General features: G+C 54.8%; 2 protein-coding genes across 5 annotated transcripts in view; both read right to left on the bottom strand.

Annotated features, from left to right (window-relative positions):
• ARHGEF18 (Rho/Rac guanine nucleotide exchange factor 18) overlaps positions 1-10,491 on the bottom strand; it is a 53,377-nt gene extending 42,886 nt beyond the window's left edge. For 3 of the 4 annotated variants that reach the window (XM_060276489.1, XM_035116970.2, XM_060276490.1), the window contains exons 1-3: positions 10,038-10,491; positions 3,397-3,536; positions 2,396-2,889 (exon numbers count right to left, since the gene is read on the bottom strand). In XM_060276489.1, the coding sequence (XP_060132472.1) occupies positions 2,396-2,889; positions 3,397-3,536; positions 10,038-10,476 (1,073 nt within the window). In that variant the 5' untranslated portion in view covers positions 10,477-10,491. Of the gene's footprint in view, positions 1-2,395; positions 2,890-3,396; positions 3,537-4,110; positions 4,190-10,037 lie in introns of those variants that run through there. The other variant, XM_060276491.1, reaches the window with a different exon arrangement.
• A 3,495-nt stretch (positions 10,492-13,986) lies between these two features.
• INSR (insulin receptor) overlaps positions 13,987-19,566 on the bottom strand; it is a 58,256-nt gene continuing 52,676 nt past the window's right edge. Inside the window, exon 21 of the mRNA XM_035116977.2 lies at positions 13,987-19,172. Coding sequence (XP_034972868.1) covers positions 18,815-19,172 — 358 coding nt within the window. The 3' untranslated portion in view covers positions 13,987-18,814. The remainder of the gene's footprint in view (positions 19,173-19,566) is intronic.

The raw sequence follows: 19,566 nt of genomic DNA, 5'->3' as shown, positions 1-19,566 counted from the left end.
GCGCCTGCCCCTTTTTGACAAGAGAGCCCTGCCAAGATCGCCAGCGGAGATTGTTCCCCCCCCCACTCTGCCCTGCCACCTTATAAGGAGGGGAGAGTTAAAAATAGCCCCTCTCTCTCCTGGCCGATCAGTAGTGCCCCTTCGGAGCCGCAGGGGAGGGACACCTCCCCGCGCGAGATCTGTTCAGCCGCAGCCTTAAAAAGCATGGCCGCCTGGCATCAGTTCCGTAGCCCCGCGGAACAAAATGTATTTTTAATTTTTAATTCTCCTTTGCAGGCCCTGCCAACATTTCAACTCTACAGAAGTGGCAGAGCAGGTTTTAAGCCCGAAAGCTTGGCACCCTAAAGGAGATGGCTTTCAAGCGGCGTCACTTCGGGAACGAGAAACAGGAGCCAAGCAGGCTTTGCGAGGCCTGGGGTCACCGGAGCAAACTGGGGGCACTTGGCAGAATATGCAGGCACTCGTCCAAGGTGGCTGAATCCAGGGCACAAGACAGGAGCTGAGTAACGGCATAGGCAGGGGTGGCCAACTGGAGCGTCAGAGAGGCTGCTGGATCAGGCCAGGGGTCCATCTAGCCCAGCAGCCTGTCCTCACAGTGGCTGACCACATGCCCCCATTCACATCTAAAGCGCAAGAGCAACTCTCCCCTCCAGCTGGTATTCAGAGCCGTCCTGGCTAGCAGCCATTGATAGCCCTCTCCACCTCCAGGAATTTGTCCCATCCTTTTTAAAAAGCCATCCAAGTAGCTGGCCTTCCCTGCCCCCTGCGACAGGGAGTTCCGTGATTTGGCTCCGTGCAGCATGAAGAAGTTTTTTCTTAACCTTTCAAAATTCACCTTCACAGGTGTTATGAGAGAGGGAACAAAAGCTGTACCGGAGGTTGAACAGGTTGCCCACCCCACCCCCGCCAAGCACGCAAGCCCAGGGGTGCGGCACAAAAACCTCTCCTCTCCACTCCGAGGACGGATACAAGGAAGTCAGGCAGATGGACCAACAGGCCTGACCCCAATGGCTGCGGAGGAAGTCACTGGTGGAGTGTGAAAGGCACCAAAAGCAAACTTTTTGAGTTTCCGGTCTCTCTCAGCTTCGGAGGCGCAGATACAGCTCCTTGCTTAAAGAACCCAGGTACGCCTCTGAGAGGGAGGAGACGTACCTCTCTCCACTTTCTGCATGCCTCACATAATTTTATAAACTCCTGCCATGTCGCCTTTCCTCAGGTGGCTTTAAGAGGAAGGGACGCGTTCGTGGTCATTGCTCTGTCTTCCGCAGTTAATGCTTCGGATAACAAACTCTGGAAACCACAGGAGGGGAGGTTTCACGGAGGCTCTCCTGTCCTCCTTGCGGGCTTCGTGTCAAGGCATCAGGTTGACCGCTGTGAGAGCAGGACGATGCGTGGGGTGGGTCATTGCCCTTCTGATGCTCACAGATGGGGAGATCAAGAAGGGCTCGGCCGCCATCAGGGATCCCCATTTCCCAGCTGCAAGGATGCAGCACCCGACCAGGATGCACCAGGATCCTTCAAGTCAACTGCCTTAGGTTAAAAGAGTTGAGCCCAGAAAGAGCCAACAATCTCCCAGGGTCGTGGGTCCGATCCCCACGTTGGGCAAAAGATCCCTGCATTGCCCAGGACTAGATGACCCTCGCGGTCCCTTTCCAACTCTGCAATTCTGTGATTCCCCGCATTCTTCTGCTTTGCCGTTCTCCACCAGAAGGAAGCCTGGGATGAGGGCTTGCTTGCACCAGCCTGGCTATAAGGCTAAGGAGACGGGGCTGTAGACCCATTGACTCAGAGCAGACCCATTGACTTCCATGGAGAGATGACTAACTTAGGCCCATTAACTTCAGCGGGCCTGTTTCCAAGTAGATGTGAAACCATGGAAGGTGGAGGGTTCTTCCTCCCCGCCTCCCACTGTTTATTTTTTGTCTGAGTGGAACTATTTTCTCACAACCGCACAGTGTCCACGAGGCTCTTCAGGGTGATGAGAAGCAGCATCGTGACAGCAGGTCAGAGAGAGAAAGAACAGAGACCGTCTCCTTTGTCAAGGCTGCCCCAGAAAATCTCATGGAAAAAAAGAAACAGCCAACAGAGCCAAAGGCTCAGCCCAGGCAAGCCTATTCCTCTGAACATGGGCAGAGTGTGTCCCTGAGCAAACTGCAGGGCTCCACGCGCTGCAGAAGGCTCCAGTAGGGGTGGCTTTCCCCCAACTCTTCCGATCCACTGAATGGCTCCTTCAGGCCTCGCTATAGAGGGTGATTTCACACTCGGGGAGCCACTACCCAAAAGGCCCTGTTGCAAGTCAAGGCCAACTGGGCTGCCCCTGGCGGAGCCACCCCAGCAAGGCCCCACCAGCTGGTATGGGGAAGAGACTCTTTGGCATGATCCTAGCCAGACTCACCTGCGCTGGCCGTCCGTTGGAGACATGGGCGCCTCCCAGCTGTGCCTCCGAGAGGTGGACATGGACCGAGCCAAAAGCGGAAAGGCTTCTGTGCCCTCCGGGGCAGCTCCTGACTCCTCCCTGGAGAAGGCCCCCTGGCCCCCAGCTCCGCATGAGCAGGCACAGTCGGCATCTAGGTAGTGAGGTGTCGCATCCAAGCTGGCCTGCCCCTTGGGGCCACAGGGGCAGGGGGGCTGGGGAAGCATCTCACCGTGGCCCCTGGGCCTCTCGGCCAACGTGCAACAGCCGGCGGCCCCCCGGGATGTCCGTTTGAGGGACAAGGCCGCTGCGGAAGCCACACCACCAGCAACAGCAGCCTCCATGGGCGGCCAGGAGAGTCCCAAGTCCTTGTAATACTCTGAGCCCTGCAGACCCGAGTCTATCGAGAGGAGGTCCTCCGCACTGCTGTGGATTGTGCCCGGGGAGGCGTCCTGTTCTGGAGAGGAGGCATCCTCCTGCCGAGAGAGGGAGGGAGGGAGGGGTCAGAGTGGCAAAAGGCCTAGCCCACCTCGCAGGGGTGCTGTGAGAGTGCTGTCACCCTCGAGCTCCCTGGAGGGGTACAAAGGCAACAGATAAATCAATATTTCAGGAGACTGGGGCACAGTAAATATTACATTTATTACATTTATTAGCCACCTTCTTCACTTGAGAGTTCCCCAGCTGGTGCCTCTCATCATTCCTCTGCCTCCAACCAGTCCATGATGTTGACTGCGGGCTGCTTTCTGCACACACCCCTCGCTCTGCCCTCCGTCCGGACAAATGAGAGACATCATTGGAGCCCAGAGGCAGATGTCAGACAGGCAGAAACTCCCAAGGAGGGCTGGCAAGAGGCAAAGCCTGGAGGGGAGGCTGAAGGGTCTGGCAGAGGGGGTTTCGAGGGCCGCATCCCGCTCCCAGGCCCAAGGCTCCTCACCCATGCAACACAGCCCACTACTGGGACAGATCCCCTGGGGCTTCCTTACCCTCTCCTCTGCCATGCTGCCGAAGAAGACCTCATCCTCAGCAGTCAAGGACGGGGACAAGGTGTCTGGGCTGCTGCAACCTGAGGCTGGGATGGTCCGGCTGCCGGGGAAATCCTGCGCTGCCGGCTTGCACTCAGACCCTGAAGAGGAAGAAGGGAGTTAACTGCAGCCCCCATGAAAAAGAATCTCCAAAGTCCAACTGAGCGAGGAGTTTGTGTCCTCCATCCAGGCCAGAAAGAGATGTTCCTGAGGTTCAAGGGCACTTTCCAACCAGACAGAAACACTCCGGGAAGATGGGAAAAGGGTGTGTGGCCTCAGGAAGGTTCTGTGGGCCAGAAAGAGAAGCATGGGGGCTGCATTCAGCCCTGCAACTGAGGTTTGCCACCCCTGGGTTAAGAAAAGCACACAGTTCATACATCCCATGAAGTGTGCTCACAAACTCCACACCACAAAGATTTAAGACTCCAGAACCTTTGTTCCAGAGTCCAGACCATCTCTCTCTCTCTACATATTTTATTCTTTCTGGGCTTCAACTGTACTCTATTGGCATGCCAAGCAGGCATGACTGGAGGCAGGGCTGAGGGCCACGTTTTCCGCTGCAGAGGGGCCCCTTCCCAGTGCCAGCCTCTTCCCTACACCCCCTCCTCTCTGTCCGGCTTCCTCTCGACCTAGCGAGCATCCAAGGGAGAGGAGCTCCATCGCTCTCCCACTTACAGGGGACCTTCCGGCTGCAATCCCAGATGTGCTGTCCTAGGCTCACCCAGGCCCTCTCTAACATTGATCCATAAACCTGATCCTCTCCCCCACCCCCCACCCCGCCTCCCGAGAGATGGGAGATGCTCCAGCCTCAACACACGATAAATCAGGCCCTGTGGGCTCCAGGACATGCCGTGCGCAGGAGGGGCGGCCGCTTCAAGGGGAGAGGAAGCACCCGAGGCTGCAGGGACACCATTTTAGGCAATGTGCAGGCTGCCATGGATGAGAACACCAGGCGCTCTTGTTGGCTCGCTCTCACATGCAGCTCCAACAACAGACACAAACTCCTCAGTGCGTCTGGTCTGCTTGGCAATCCCCAGTTAGTACCATGGAGAGAGGCAGTGAAGGAGTACCAGAGGCAGGAGGGGATGGGGAGACAGCCCCTCAATCAAGAACGGCCAGACAGCTCACCTCTGGCCTCACCTGTCCCTCCAGACCAGGTGGAGGAAGGAGCGGTCAAACTCCAGCTTTCCCCTTTTCCACATTGCTGCAACAAAATCCTCGTGAAGATGCATTTTAGTGGTAAATTCTCCCAATAAGCACCCTTTCTGTGGGGCAAACCGCTTTGTAGAATCACAGGACTATAGAGTTGAAAGGGAGCCCCCAAGGGTCACCTGGTCCAACCCACAGCAAGGCAGGGTTCACAGCTAAAGCATCCCTTGACAGGTGGCTGCCCCTACCTCTGTTTAAAAACCTCCAACAAAGCAGACCCCACCACCTTCCCAGGGAGCCCGTTCCACTTTCAAATGGCTCTGGGAGACACGTCACGGAGAAGGCCCTCTGCCTGGTTCCCTGTAGGGATACAGGACCGAGGCTGTTTAGGGCTTTCAAGGTCAGCACCAACACTTTGAAATGTGCTCGGAAAAGCACTGGGAGCCAGGGAAGATCCTTTAGGACCGGTGTTATATGGTCCCGACGGCCACTCCCAGTCACTAGTCTGGCAGCCACGTTCTGGGTTAGCTGTCATTTCCGAGTCACCTTCAAGGATAGCCCCATGTAGAGCACATGGCAGTAGTCAAAGCGGGAGATAACCAGAATACGTACTACTCTGGCCAGACAGGGAGCAGGCAGGTAGGATCTCAAATGGAGCTGGTAGACAGCCGCCCTGGATGCAGAATTGACCTGCACCTCCATGGACGGCTGTGAGTCCATAATGACCCCCAGGCTGCACACCTAGTCCTTTAGGGGCACAGTGACCCCATTCAGGACCAGGGAATCCCCCACCCCCGCATACTCCCTGTTCCCCATAAGCAAAACTTCTGTCTTGTCAGGATTCAACCTCAATCCATTAAGCTGCCATCCATCCCTCAATCGCCTCCAGGCGTGCACAAAGAGAAAAAAACAGGCGTGCACAAAGAGAAATGGAGCCTTTGCAGCTGAGAAAGCGACGGGGAAGTAAATGCATCAGAAAGCGTCCGGCAGATTCAGGAGCGACAGGAAGACCTCTAGGCGGCCTGCAAGGCAATCAGAATGAAATCCTCCGGTCTGGTGACCCCTCTCGCAAGCCAGCCACAGTCTGCAGGGCATTAGGGTGAAGTGCAGGTAATAAATGGCAATGTTGGTAAAAATAAGGACAATAAATGCTGGATCAAGACCAGACACGGGAGGAGGCCCTTCTTGGCTCTTTCACTTCGCAGGCCAGCAGCAAGCTCAAGTTGTGCAATCAGGGGGTGACGTGGGGACGCCTTGCGCAGCAAAAACCCACTTCCTTCAAAGATCAGAGGTCCTTCTGAGGGTGGGGTGGGGGGTTGCAATAAGGAGAAGTTGCTCTGGGGGCAGCGCTTGCTTTGCTGCAGCCGCCGCCCCATCATCTCACCTCTCCGTTGCATCCTCTAAGTTCCCCATAAACAAATGGGAGACAGGGGAATGTTCCTTAAATGAGTGGACATCGCCCTGCAAACAAATCCTGCTCTTCAGCCTATTCAACAGAAGTGCGCACCCACCCCCCAATAAGTCACGGGGTTCTCTAGGCAGTATTGTGTTGTACAGGGCCAGATTTAGGTTTGATGCGGCCCTCAGCTCCTGAAGGTAACGGGGCCCTTTATATGTCCAGCTGTTCTTTGTCAACAACAAATTGTCGCTGTTTTTGTGTGTGTTGAATATATGCTTTTATGGCAGGCATGGCCAAACTTGGTCAGCCAGCTGTTCTGGGATTACAACTCCCATCATCCCTAGCTAACAGGACCAGTGGTCAGGGATGATGGGAATTGTAGTCCCAAAACAGCTGGCGGGCCAAGTTTGGCCTTGCCTGCTAGATGGTCATCTATGGACCTAATAGGTATCTAAAGCCATTTGCACCTGCAGAATGTAGGCACCCTATATCTAGAAAAGAGCAAACCAATTATATTTGAGGGGCCCATGACTAGCAGGCGGGGCCCATGACTTACATCATAGGAGCCGACACAACACAAAACACAGTTGCTGGATGTTTTATTTTATTTGTTTTTTATCTTATATTTTGGAAATGTACATCCAGTGGTTTTTTCCTTTAATTTTCTTTGGGGGCCCCAAGAGAGTGGGACCCTAAGCTATAGCTTGTTTAGCTTAGACGTCAATCTGCGACTGGTGTTGTCTCCTGCAAATGTTTTGGGGCAGATGTGCTCCTCCTGCACCTGGCTCTGTCCTGCCTCCGTGCTTTGAGGTTTCTGAAAGCCCCTTTGCTGGAGACTTCAGAAGGGGGAGAGATGCTCTCGCGCTCGGGTCCTGCTTCTGGGCTTCATCCCTTCGGGGCCTCTGGGCTGCCACTGCTAGGATGGACTGGGGGGGGGGCATTTGCCTGATCCAGCAGGCTCTTCTGACTTCCATTCCCTATCGCTGCTGGCTTCCTGAAACTTCCCATGCCACAAGAGTTCCAGTTAACCTGAATTTAATTTTGTGCCCCGCTTCCTTTGCCATGTCGCACAAGAGTTGACCCCTCCCCGGATAGTAATAGCGTGGCAACCTTGGGGAAGCAATCTCACAAAGCGGAACAGCTGTGTGGACAGCCCCACAGTTATTGCATCAGTGAGACATTGCAGAATGCGGACGATCTGGAGGGGAGAGGAGAAGGGAGGCGCAAGGGGAGTCTGCCCACCTCCCCTCTCAATTGGGAGTTCTCCTTCTTTCCCAGATTCCTGCCACCTTGTTCCTGGGCTGCCAAGAGGCCTTCGCCTCCCGAGATGCGGCCTGCGTACCCAGGAAAACAACACACTCCCAGGCCCGCTCGTTGGTTTGCTTCGGTTTATGAGTCACTTCCCATAAAAGACACCCCAAAGCAATTAGCAATAAAAAAACCTTAACAACAGATGCATCTATATCAACAGTATAAAACCGGGCATAAAAACAACCTGAACCAGACAGAAACCAGGATGAGAGCCTCAGCTTCTAAAGCCTTGTTGGAAAAAGGACAGTCTCAAACGGCAGGAGGGGATCCTCAGCAACCACCCACACCCCGAGGCAGACCCTTTGGAGGAAAGTGTGGGGTGCGAATCTATCGGGGCACCTTGGCCCTCTCTAGAGAAGCGGGGCGAGTGAATCAAGAAGGCAAAAGGGGCAGGCCGGATGGCTTCTCCCTGAAGGAGCTACAGTCCTCTGACCACCAGCCCCACCGAACTGTGTACTTCCTATACTGGCTGGCAGCAGCTCTCCAGTCCTAGCCCTAGCCGGAGAGGATTGAACCCAGGAGAAGCATGTGGCTGAGACATGGTTCTTCCCTTTACAATTAAGCAAGTTCTCATGACTCCGAGCAAAAGTCTGCTTTAAACGCAGGAACTCAGCAAACGCCTCTGAATAATACCAGTTGCAGGAAACCTCAAAAGGAGAGAGTCCCTGCTCTATTCAGGCCCTGCTTGTGGGCTGCCCCCCCCCCTCTGGCCTGACCCAGCTGCTGAAGGACTCTTCCTGGTTTCTTCTAGGAAGACCATTTCTGAGTGCCACAATTTAAGGAGGACAGTGACAAGCTGGAAGGTGTGCAGAGCGCAGCGACCAAGAGGATCCAGGGTCTGGAAACCTGATGAGGAATGGTTGAAGGAGCTGGGTATGTTTAGCATGGAAAAGAGGAGACTGAGAAAAGATAGGAAAGCCACCTTCCAATATCTGAAGGGCTGTGTCACATGGAAGAGGGAGCCAGCTTGTTTCCCCCTGCTCCAGAGGGTAGGACTCGAACCCATGGCTTAAAGTGACAAGGAAGGAGATTCCAACTAAACATCAGGAAGGACTTTCTGACAGTCACAGCTGTTGGACGGGGGAACGGTCTCCCTCGAGAGGTTGTGGGTTGGAAGGTCATTCTGTGATTCTGATTCCTCCACAAAGCCTCCATGGGCAGAGCCAGCCTACCTTAGAACAGTGGAGAACCAGAGTGGGAAGAGGCTGTTGCTCTCAGGCCCTGGCTTATGGGGGCTTCCCTTTGGGGGCATGTGAGGACAGGGTGTTGGATTAGGTGGAAGGCCCCGTGGCCTGATCCAGCCGCAGGGCTGTTTGGAACCACGGCCTGAAAAAGGTACTGGATACATTTGCAGAGGATAAGACCGGCTATGGTGGTCGGAATCGCAAGCAGTGAGAGTTGCTGCTGCTGCTGTGCTCAGTCCTCCTGGGGGGTCTTCTTCCCCTGGGGACTCACGTCCGGCCACCGCGAGGACAGCAGGGTGGACCCCATGGGCCCCCTTTTGGCATGACAAACATCCTGCTTCAGGGCTCTTCCGATGTTCTTCATAAGCTCTTGGGGACATGAAGCAGATCCTGAACCATAAAAGGCTATGGCTGGAGCACGGAAGCAGAGCGGCCTCTGCCCCAGGGCCCAGGAGCCAGGAAGCCAAGTCCAAATTGTGGGGCACGGGGGGGGGGGGTAGGCAGAAGGGCCCCCTTCCTAGCCTTGGCACCGGCATCAAAAGCAGCCTTGAACTGAGTCAGGATATCAACCTGGCTAGCTGGTGGCAGGTCTCCAGGATTTTGGGCAGGGGACCCTCACGGAAAAAGGTGCTGGTTTAAATAGGGCCGTGGGGAGCTGCCTCCTGTGGAGTCAGAGCCTTGGTCTACACTGATTGGCAGCACAGGCTCTCGCAGAGGGTCAAGGCAAGGGGTGGAGATGCTGCTGCCATCAGAGACTGAGCCTGGGACCTTCTTCCTGAGAAACAGAGCCTCTTGCCAGCGAGCGATGGGCCTTTCCTTGGAGGTTTCAGCCCCCACGGCTGCGACAAAAGGATCGGTTCGCTAGGAACAGAGGAAGCTGCCCTGAACCAGTGCCAGACCACAGGGCCGCCAACACTGACTGGCAGCACCGGCTCTCCAAGGGGAGAGTCTTGAGCAATGACACCTCCCTTTGCAGAAGACAGAGAGTCAAGATTTGGGGGCGTCAGAGTAAAACGGGGTCCAGGAAAAGGAGCTGAGGCACCCAGTGGGGAGGTTGGCCCCTGCCTCAGAAGCAGCTGGTCCTTTGAACAGGGCAGGTGGAGGTTCAACAGGCACAGCCCAATCCTGGCAGCTACACCCAACCCACATTTTATGCACCGGTTATTTATTCTTGCCATTGCCAGCCTGAAATACCAAACCCGCTGCTACCCCCGGGGTTCCGGCATACTGTAGAATTCCGGGGACAATGTAAAAACCACGCGGCATGTTGAACCAACCTCGCCCCTAATTAAAACCGTGCAGGCAGAAATAGCAGAGCAGGTCAACAATGGATTAATGGGGTTGGATCAATTCATTGGACGGAACCCACTTTAAAGAGAAGTCTCCCGAGGCCAGAGGACCCTCGCTGCGCCGCCCCTTCCTCCTCCCTGGAAGCAGGAAGCCCCGGGTGCTGGCGGGGGTCAAAGCAAATCCTAGCACCATATTTCTGCGGGATCCACCCCACTCTGCCGCCCCCCGCCGCCGCCCCACGCTTTGGCGTTGCTCTTTGGCCAGGTTACCTCGCTTGAAGGACCACCTTTTCATCCATCGCCTGGAGAAAGACGGCCAGGAGTGGTTGAGGAGCGAGTCGGCCATGGGGGAGGGGGGAGGCTTTGCAGGGGAGGCAGGCAGGCGGAGAAGAAGAAGCTGTGAAAAGAAAGAAAGAAAGAGAGGAAGGGAGAGAGGCAGCTTCTTCCCGGGGAAGCCAGCGAGGAGGACTGGGAGAGAGGAGACAGGCAAGGACTTTGTCAAAGGCATCAGCTGATGGAGGAGGAGGAGCACAGGAGTAGAGGCAAGCCGGGCGCCTTGGCACCTGCTCGGGGCCGGGCGCGCCCACCGGAGCGCACAGCAGGCAGCTCTGGGGAGGCAAATCGGGCACGCTCGCTGCTGCCTTGGCATTTTGTTGAACGCCCTCCGGTGAAATCCTGCGTCTTTCGCCCCCGCGCACGGCCGTAGCATCGTGAGGATGGGATTTCCAGCCTTAACTCGGAACCCCCGTTTTCCTCCTGGCACGAAAGTGGCTCAGAGCGACTTGGCGAAGCCACGAGGATCAGCGCACAGCCTGAAAACACACGCACGCGACGCACACCCCGAGCCCGAATAAAAGGCAGGCTTTGTAGCGGCTGCTGCCCCACTTAAAGGGGGCACTTCGAAAGCCAGAGGGTGTCGCGGAGCCGGAGGGGTCAGGAGACGACTCTGTGGCACAGAAGGGGCAGGTCTCTCTCTTCACCCATTTCACCCATTTGTTAAATTCATGCCCCGCCGTCTTCCTTCCCAGGAGCTCGAGGCAGCCTACGCAACCCCCCTCCTTCCCATTTTATTCCCCCAACAACCCTGCAAGGTAGGTCAGGCTGAGACTGAATGACTGCCGCCCCCGGCCCGGCTACTACCCAGTGGGGATGTTGTTCTGTCTTGTGGAATAGAACCTCCTTCCCTTCCCTCTTCCAAAAACTTGGGTTTGGGGGTTTTATGGACTTTCTTTGAGACCGAGGCCCTTGGTGAACCTGGAGAAGGGCGCTGGGAGGTCTGCTGGGGCGAAAGGGGGCCCTGCCCTGCCCCACCCGACCTCCTCCTGCCCCCAGCCGGTTCCTCCCATCGCCTTCCTCCCTTTAAAACCGTGACAAAACTTGCAAGAGGACCAGAAGCATCTTCACGCTCTCCTCCTCCTCTCTCTCTCTCAACCCCGCTTCCCTCTGCGTTTTAGCAGTCCAGGCTGAAGAATCATAGAATCGTAGAGTTGGAAGAGACCACAAGGGCCATCCAGTCCAACCCCCTGCCAAGCAGGAAACACCATCAAAGCATTCTTGACATATGCCTGCCAAGCCTCTGCTTAAAGACCTCCAAAGAAGGAGACTCCACCACACTCCTTGGCAGCAAATCCCACTGCCGAACAGCTCTTACTGTCAGGAAGTTCTTCCTAATGTTGAGGTGGAATCTTCTTTCTTGTAGTTTGAATCCATTGCTCCGTGTCCGCTTCTCTGGAGCAGCAGAAAACAACCTTTCTCCCTCCTCCATATGACATCCTTTGATATATTTGAACATGGCTATCATATCACCCCTTGACCTTCTCTTCTCCAGGCTAAACATACCCAGCTCCCTAAGCCGTTCCTCATAAGGCATCGTTTCCAGGACTTTAACCATTTTGGTTGCCCTCGAGCAACGAAGAAGAAGCGTTCTGCTGAGCTTGAAAGCTTGCTCTATCTGCTGGGGGGGGGGGGCTTACCAAGATTCTATTTCTCTTGCTTCCGCCGCCTCTTCTCTCGCTGGACACTCGGAGCAGCCAAAATAAAAATAAAGGCAGTTGGCTCGCTAGGGTAACCAGTTCGAAACCAACCGCTTCCTCTTTTCTCAAGAAACCTCCTCCCATCTCCGGAAGGTGAGACTGACTCGCCCCTTCTTCACGCCGCTCGCTTTCTGCTAATGGTCCTCCCTCCTTTTGTGGGGGCCACAAAATATAGACAGCACCTTGTACGGAGTCCTTGGCACCCACCTTGCTCAGTATTGCCTGCACAGACTGGCAGCAGCTCTGCAGGCTTTCCGAGCGGGTTTGTTCCCAGGTTTGTTAACCAGGAGAGCCGCTGCCGGCCTGTGCTGACAATCCTGAGCCCGATGGAGGGGGGGTGTCTGCCATGGTTTAAGGCGGATTCCGATATGGAATGCTGTTTGGTTTCAGTTAACAAAGTCTACATACCACTCAATTGCAATGGAACTGCTAGCTGGTTTTTCAGGGAATATTAAAACCATCATTAAAAACCAGCATTTAAAGATACTCAATTAACATAAACAGGCACTTATGGGGTACTAATAGTAACATCTTGAGTCATGGGAGCATGAGGCTATTGATCTCAGGGTTGTGGGTTCGAGTCTTAACGTCCTACGATTCTGTGAACTTGGCCTGGCAGCAAATGTGCAGATTTCTGAGCGCAGGGGTGACAGGCCAGCAAGGCCTCACTCCAGCCAACAGCAGCACTACACCTAGCTACAGTTTGCGGGAAACATAGCGTAGGGCCACTTTAGGACCCGTCAAGGTGCCTGGCAGCCACCACAAACCTATCTGGGCACACAGAGCAACTGCTAATGTACCGCCTCTTCCCCCTTGCGCTAAAACTCACAGAAACAGCCTTTCTTCAATGGGACAACCTCCAGAGCTTTGGAGCTCAAACATTACACAGGCTGCGGGGGCCAATGGGAGTTGTAGTCCCAAGGTGCCCGGTTGGGGACAGAGTCCCTGAGGAGGATTGGACCGAGGCCTAAAAGGAGGGGGGGGGCTGTATGTGCCACATTTCGGAAGGGTGTCCAGAGACTCCCTCCTGAAACAAAAAACCGGCAGGGCTGGGCATTCCTCTGGCTCATTTCAAGCACCCGGTACTTGCGAAGGAAGTTGGGCAACCTGACTCTGCTCCCAGCGAGATAAAGCAGCCGCTTCTCAGCCTCAAAGTCACAGGCTGATTCAGCCCAAGGGATGCATGCAGGGCAGGTTCCTGAGAACCAGTGCAGACGTCCGGAAGGGACCCCAAGGGCCATCTAGTCCAACCCGTTGCAGTGCAGGAATCCAGAATGCTGCTTCTGGGAGAAGGGTACGCATAGCTCCCTGGCAGAGCACCTGCTTGGTGTGCAGAAAGAACCCCGCTTCCAAATGCAGGTGGGGCTGGCAGAGACCCCAAGGTCCTCACCTCCACCGTGATGGACCTGCGTTGACAATACTGATCTAGGTTCAGACTCTAGACAAAGAAGGCAGGTCCTGTAACCTTAATTCTTGTCAGCATGGGCAACAGGAGCTGGGAGTCCCAAATCAATCGCCAGCTGAAAGCAAGACAGGTGCCCATTGCCAGGTTTTTAAAGAAGAGGCTTTTAAACAAAGGTGTGACCCAGCCGTTTATGGGAACATTAACTGCATCTGAGCGATTGGTTTGCTTTTCAGAGTTTGCAGGAGCTGCTTTTAGAAATCATGGGCTTCACAGAATCCTAGAAATGTAGAGTTGGAAGGGAACCCTGGGTTTATCTAGCCCAATCCCCTGTAACTAAAGCACCCATGACAGGTGGCCACCCAACCTCTGCTTGAACCCCCCCCCCCAAAAGGAGGAGAGCCACCACCTTCCAACCTGTCAAACAGTCAGGAAGCTCTTCCTAATGTGGTCAGAATCTCCTGTCCTGCCATCTAAATCCACTGAGTTAGAAGTGGGTTGCCTCCAGCGAAGTCCTACTCGGAGTAGACTCACCCAAATTAAGGGCTTAAATGACTCTTTAGTAGGACAGTGGCATTGGACACAAGCCTGCATTTCTATATTACAGTATTATTATTATCAGTAACCCATTTTTATCTTGGTCTGGTAGCTCCAGGCTAGGAAGAGGTTTTGTGAGCCTGCAAAGGAGTCCAGAAACAGCGAAGGAGGAGGAGGCAGCAGGCTGGGATTTGCAAGGGTGGAGAACGAAGCAGTGTTTAGTAGTGCAGACCAGGACCCTCGGGAGTCGGAGGCATTCTTGGATAATTTATTAAGAATTTTTGTTTTGTTTTAATATAAACAGTTAATTGTTCAATATTTTACACACAGCAAAGAAAAAGAAAAATCCGTTTGATATTCAAAGATACTCTCTGTACACACCACTGCCTGGGCTCTGATATGAAAAGCATTGACAAAAGAAATAAAAATCAAGTGGGCCTACTCTTTTTCTATTAACTCTTCTCAAAACCATGGCACATATTGATATTGATCCTTTTATTTTAAAAACAAGAGGTATTTTATTTTCTCTCTCTCTCCCCAATGCCGCCCCTTCTCAGTGTTCGGGGACCATTGTCTGCACGTGTGGGGAAAGTGGGGCAGCGGGGTTTGGGGGGGGGGCTGGCTTCTCAGGCACTCCATGGCGGGCTTGGGGAACCCGGCAAGGCCTTTGCTTCGACCTCGGTGGGACCCAGGAGGCGGCCCCACCCTGCCTGCCCGCCTCGCAAGGGGGAAGCCAGCCCAGCTTTCTCCGTGCAAAGATCTTTTAACCTTTCGGACATTCCGGCAATGGGGCAATTTAAAACGTCCCTAGAAAATGCTTGCATTGCAATTCTTTTTTTAAAAAAACAAAACACGTTTTAAGACAGCTGGACCAGTCCTGAACAGCAGCAGCAGCAACAACAAAAATCACAAAAAGCAGCGTGTGTTGGTGGCGAGGTGATTTCGCCAACGGGAAAGGCGGTGGAAAAATCCTCCTCCTGCTTCCGGGACAGGGCTGAGAAGCGCTTGACGGATTTCCACAGAAATAAACCGGGGCGAAGGAGCAGCACACACAAGAGAGATGGCTGCGTCCAGCAAAAGTCTTAGAGAACACGCAGAGCTCACAGAATCGTAAGGGGCCCCAAGGGTCATCCAGCCCAACCCCCTGCAATGCGGGCAAGAGAACTCTGGCTGACTCCAAAGCGAGCTGGAGTCACCTCTGTGGGTTTCGCTTGGCAAAACGGAGAGGGGTGCTTCTTCCACCCTGCAGGATCCTCCGCGGAGTTCAGAAAGAACGACAGGCTGGCGAGTCAGAGTTCTCTCAAGGCAGGCCGGAACTCAAAAAACAGAGTTTGTGACCTTAATGGGAAACAACCTAAACGACCCCCCCGTGTGACTTCTAGAATCAAAGGCTTGCCAACTGCTTGCAACTCTTCCGAACGGAGGCAAGGCACAACGGAAACTCCCCTCCGTCCTGGCCGGAGGAACCGCACTGGAGGGCAGCTACTGGATGGTGGCTGCGGGCAGAAGGGGCAATTGGGAAGGCGAGGGAGGGAGGGAGGGAGGGAGAGCAGACGGAGGACACACAAGCCGAGCAGCCAGCCTGGTTCACTTCTAGCTCACAGCACCTCGTCCGCAATCCCGGCACAAAGAGGTCCAAAGGCCCTTCCGATAGAGAGCGCAAGGCCCTCCCTTGCCGCAGGGGGCAGCAGTGGGATGGCAGCATCAGTTAAGCTACAGCGGCCATGCAAGAGGGGGACCCTGACCGCCTAGCACCCCATTGCCCCCACTGGGCCAGCCTCTACCCTCACCCCTCGGCCAACGTCTAGGGAGCGGCTTCCCTACCCCACAAGACTCGTCTACGCAGCTCTGCGCCCAATGCAGAGCAGACCACCTGAAACGGTGTCCGTTGATGCCATCGAGGAGCTGGACTTCGTTGGAGATGCCCAGGGCACGAAGAGAGCTTTTTTAAAGCCCCACTGCCCAGGAGAGATTGCTGGGGATTGCAGTAGGACAAGCCCCCCTCTCCCCCCATGAAGCAAGTGCTCAACCACTGAGCTGAGGTTCTCAGGAGGGGAATCTTTTTGGAAAGGGTTTTTTCTGTGTGCCTTTCTGCTCTCCCTTCCAGCACCAGCCACACACACACACACACACACACACACACCTGGCTCCCCTCAAACGGACAGGCACTCTGGGCCCTTCTCCCCTAAGTGCAACAGGCTCCGCAATATGGATAGCACCAAAAACTTTTTGAACAGCAACGTGGCACATCTTTACCTCTCTCTCTCTCCCTCTCTGTGCAAACCAGGGCCAGAGGCGTCAGGAGGGACTGGAAAAGTCTGGGGCTTGCTAATCTTTGAAACGGGCACAAAACAAAATTGCAGACTAGCAGGAGAGACTAAGGACCCCCCCCCTTTCTAGGCATTTTTACACGATGGCCTTCGGGGTGGGTGGCTGCCACCCTGCAAAGGTTTCAGGGCAGACAGAGAAAGCTGCTTCGCTCCCAAACACCGCACTTCCCGCTCTGTTGCAGCAAGAGATCCCCCTGCAGGTGACAATAAGGTGCCAAAATTGAGGAAGCGTCGCAGGAACGCTGCGTGGAAATCCCAGGAGGAGCCCACCACGAATGTGCTATTAATAGTGACCATGGCACCCACGAAAAACCCCACCGCTGTGGGAGGGGGGCCCTTGAGGCAGCTCCTAACAACGGCCCTGCGGTGACGGGCCGCCCTCTGCTTTACTGGGAGAGGCACACAACCCCAAACAATCTCCTTCTCTTCCTAGCACACCCCCCGCTCCCCACTCATCACCCCCACCTCCATCCTCCTTGTGCTCGGCATAAAAAAAGAAGGTGCATTTTCAACAAAGGCAACCAGAGTGGATTTTGTTTTTTTGGGGGGGGGGGCACAGAACCATCTATGTGCAATTACTCTGTTCAGTACCCACAAGGCCTACAGATCCGCTTATTCCGTCGAATCGACAAGATCCATCGTTTTCTTTTTCTCAGAACGATTCACATTATATGGAAATACATTTTTTTCTTCCTTTTAAAACTTTTTTTTTTTATTTAGAAAAAGCTTATTTCAAATGACACTGAGGTAAGAGAGAGCTGCAAATTTCAGCAGGCGAACAATCGCCTGGGACTGAAGAGGAAATCTGAACTGAGGGGGGAGGAGAAGCAGAGGGCGGACCCCACATCTTCTGTGGGGCCCACTGACTGGAGCAGAAAAGCTCTAAAGTGCAACACTGGGGAGGTTGGGGGGGGGGAGAAACCCTAAAAAAAGGAAACCCCCAAGGACTGAAGAGGGTGAAGTTCTTGCCCCCACCTCACAGGCAGGAGACACACAGGCAATGGATTGCACAACTGACCGGGTTTAGCAGGGCAGAAACATTTCCCCAGCCGCCTCCTCCTCCTCCTCCTCCATCTCTGCCACCCCCGGCAAATAATCACAGCGTTTGGGCTTATTCCCCCCCCAAAAAGGGGGGGCTGAGGCAAAGGCACAGGGGGCAAAAGGCCAGAGAAAGACCATTTGCCTACCCAGGCTGGTATCTGCACGGACCGGCAGCATGCTCTCCAGGCGGGGAGGCCTTTTGCCAGTCCTGCCTGGAGACGCTGCCAGCAGGGTCCGCGCCTGGGACTGCCTGCATGCCAAGCAGGAGCTCTGATGGCGGGGCTGCGGCCCTTCCGGCAAGATGCCAGGCCTTGTGCTTCTTGGCAGAAGAAGTATGGCCACCCACCCGCTGGCAGGCAGCCCCTCAAGAGGGGGGTGTCTCCACCCCCCGGTCTATCTGGACGTCCTGCCCGCAGACCGGCGGCTTGGCCAAGGGGCTGCGGGACCCTAGGAGGCCACGATGGATCCTGCGGGAACTTTCCACCACCAAAATTGCCTAGCGCCGCCTGCCAACTTTGCCAAAACAGAAACGCAAAAACTGTCAGATCCACCACCAAGCAAGCCCCCCCCCCCGAGGTTTTGGAGTGGGGGGGGGAATCAACAAAGGCAACAATAATTTATAGGGAGGTTGACTACCTCGGACTTAAATATGTCACAACAAACATATATATATATTTATGTACACACACACACACACACACGGGACGCTAACCGGACAGGGCCCAAAGGAAGGTGGCTCATTCTGTGCTATTTTTAAGCCACCAAAAAGCACGGGGGGGGGATCCTAAAGGGGGTGTTGGCTACTGCTTTGGCTACCTCGCTTTGCTGTGGGGGGGGACGACGACGGGGGTGGGGAACTCCTCACCCCAAAAGTTCTTCAGTATAAAAATAATCTCTAGAGAATTCATTCACTCCGGGGCAGGGGCTGGCTGTCACGCCCCTCCGTGGCTGGAGAAAACGGTTCTGTACAAAAAGACTCGCTCGCTCGCTCCCCCCATATAGTTCCGCGCACACATACGCACCGATTAACCCATTGAGAAAAGCAGCAGCAGTTGGTCAAATCGGAAGAGAAAGACAGATCTGTGTGGGACGCGCCTTAAGAGATCCTTCAGATTTTTCAAATAAAAACAAAAAAAGGAAAGAAAAAAATGGCAAAGGACTCCCCTCCGAAAGAGAGAGAACAAGTTTCCGGGTTCTGCTTGGGAAGGTGGTTCTGGGCTGTGGGCACACTAAAGAGCCCCCACCACCCCCACCCCCACCGTGGGACTGGAGGCAGGCAGAGGGGTCTCCCCTCTCCCTCCTACTCGCGAGAAGCCCCTTCCCGTCTCAAAGCCACAGCGTTGTGCAAGGGGATCCGGGCCGGGTGGACATGCTGCAAAACGGCCGCTTGCGTCTTTCACAGACGAAGGCTGCTGACGGCGAGTCGACGTTTGCGTGTCCCTAACCCCCCCCTCAAAAAAACCACCCTGACTCAGAAATACGCAGCGACGTGATTTGCCCTCTCGCTGTCCTAGTAGTAGTAGTAGTAGTAATAAGAATAATCTTCCACGACGATTAAAAAGTCCGTCTTTTCGGTAGAAAGCGAGTCCGCGGTGTGTCTGCAAAAATACTGCCAGTCCTGAGATTTGTGTGGGAGAGGAACTGCCGGGGCAGGGGGGGGGGCAAAGAAGGAGATCAAAGCAGAGGGCGCCCCCACCCCTGCCATTAGGAGGGGCTGGAGCGGGGCATGGAGAGGATGCGCCCGTTCTTCTTGCCGCCGTTCATGTGCGTGTAGGGGACATGCTCCTCGTAGCTGCCCTTGAGCGCCACCGAGAGGCCGTTGTCCCTGCCCAGGACGTCGTCCCGCTGGGAGTAGGAGGAGGCCGGGTCCAGGGGGATGCTCTCCATGTTCTCAAAGTCCATCTCAAAGTCCTCCGTCTCGGGGGGCTTGTTCTCCTCGCTGTAGAAGAAGGAGACGTCCCGGAAGGAGGGGTGCAGCTCGTCCTTCAGCATCTCAATCACCTCCGTGAAGGTCGGCCGCATCTTGGGGTTGTACTGCCAGCACAGCTGCATGAGGTCGTGGCTGCAGAGAAACAAAGGCGCATGGGGGTCAGTCGGCAGCTCCCCCCTCCAAGAAAACTGTTCCAATGCCCCGGCGCTGCCTCCCCCAAACCCTCTGGGGTTGCCACTAGCAACCTGGGGCAAAGAAGGCTAAGCCCCCACCTCCTGTTAAAAGAAGGACCCATGTTTGAATCCATTGCTCCAGAGAAGCGGATATGGAGCAATGGATTCAAACTTCAAGAAAGAAGATTCCACCTAAACATTAGGAAGAACTTCCTGACAGTAAGAGCTGTTCGACAGTGGGATTTGCTGCCAAGGAGTGTGGTGGAGTCTCCTTCTTTGGAGGTCTTTAAGCAGAGGCTTGACAGGCATATGTCAAGAATGCTTTGATGGCGTTTCCTGCTTGGCAGGGGGTT

The sequence above is a fragment of the Zootoca vivipara genome, chromosome 6, assembly GCF_963506605.1.
Source record: "Zootoca vivipara chromosome 6, rZooViv1.1, whole genome shotgun sequence".
In the NCBI taxonomy this organism is placed as follows: domain Eukaryota; kingdom Metazoa; phylum Chordata; class Lepidosauria; order Squamata; family Lacertidae; genus Zootoca; species Zootoca vivipara.
This window is presented reverse-complemented; position numbering and strand designations above follow the sequence as displayed.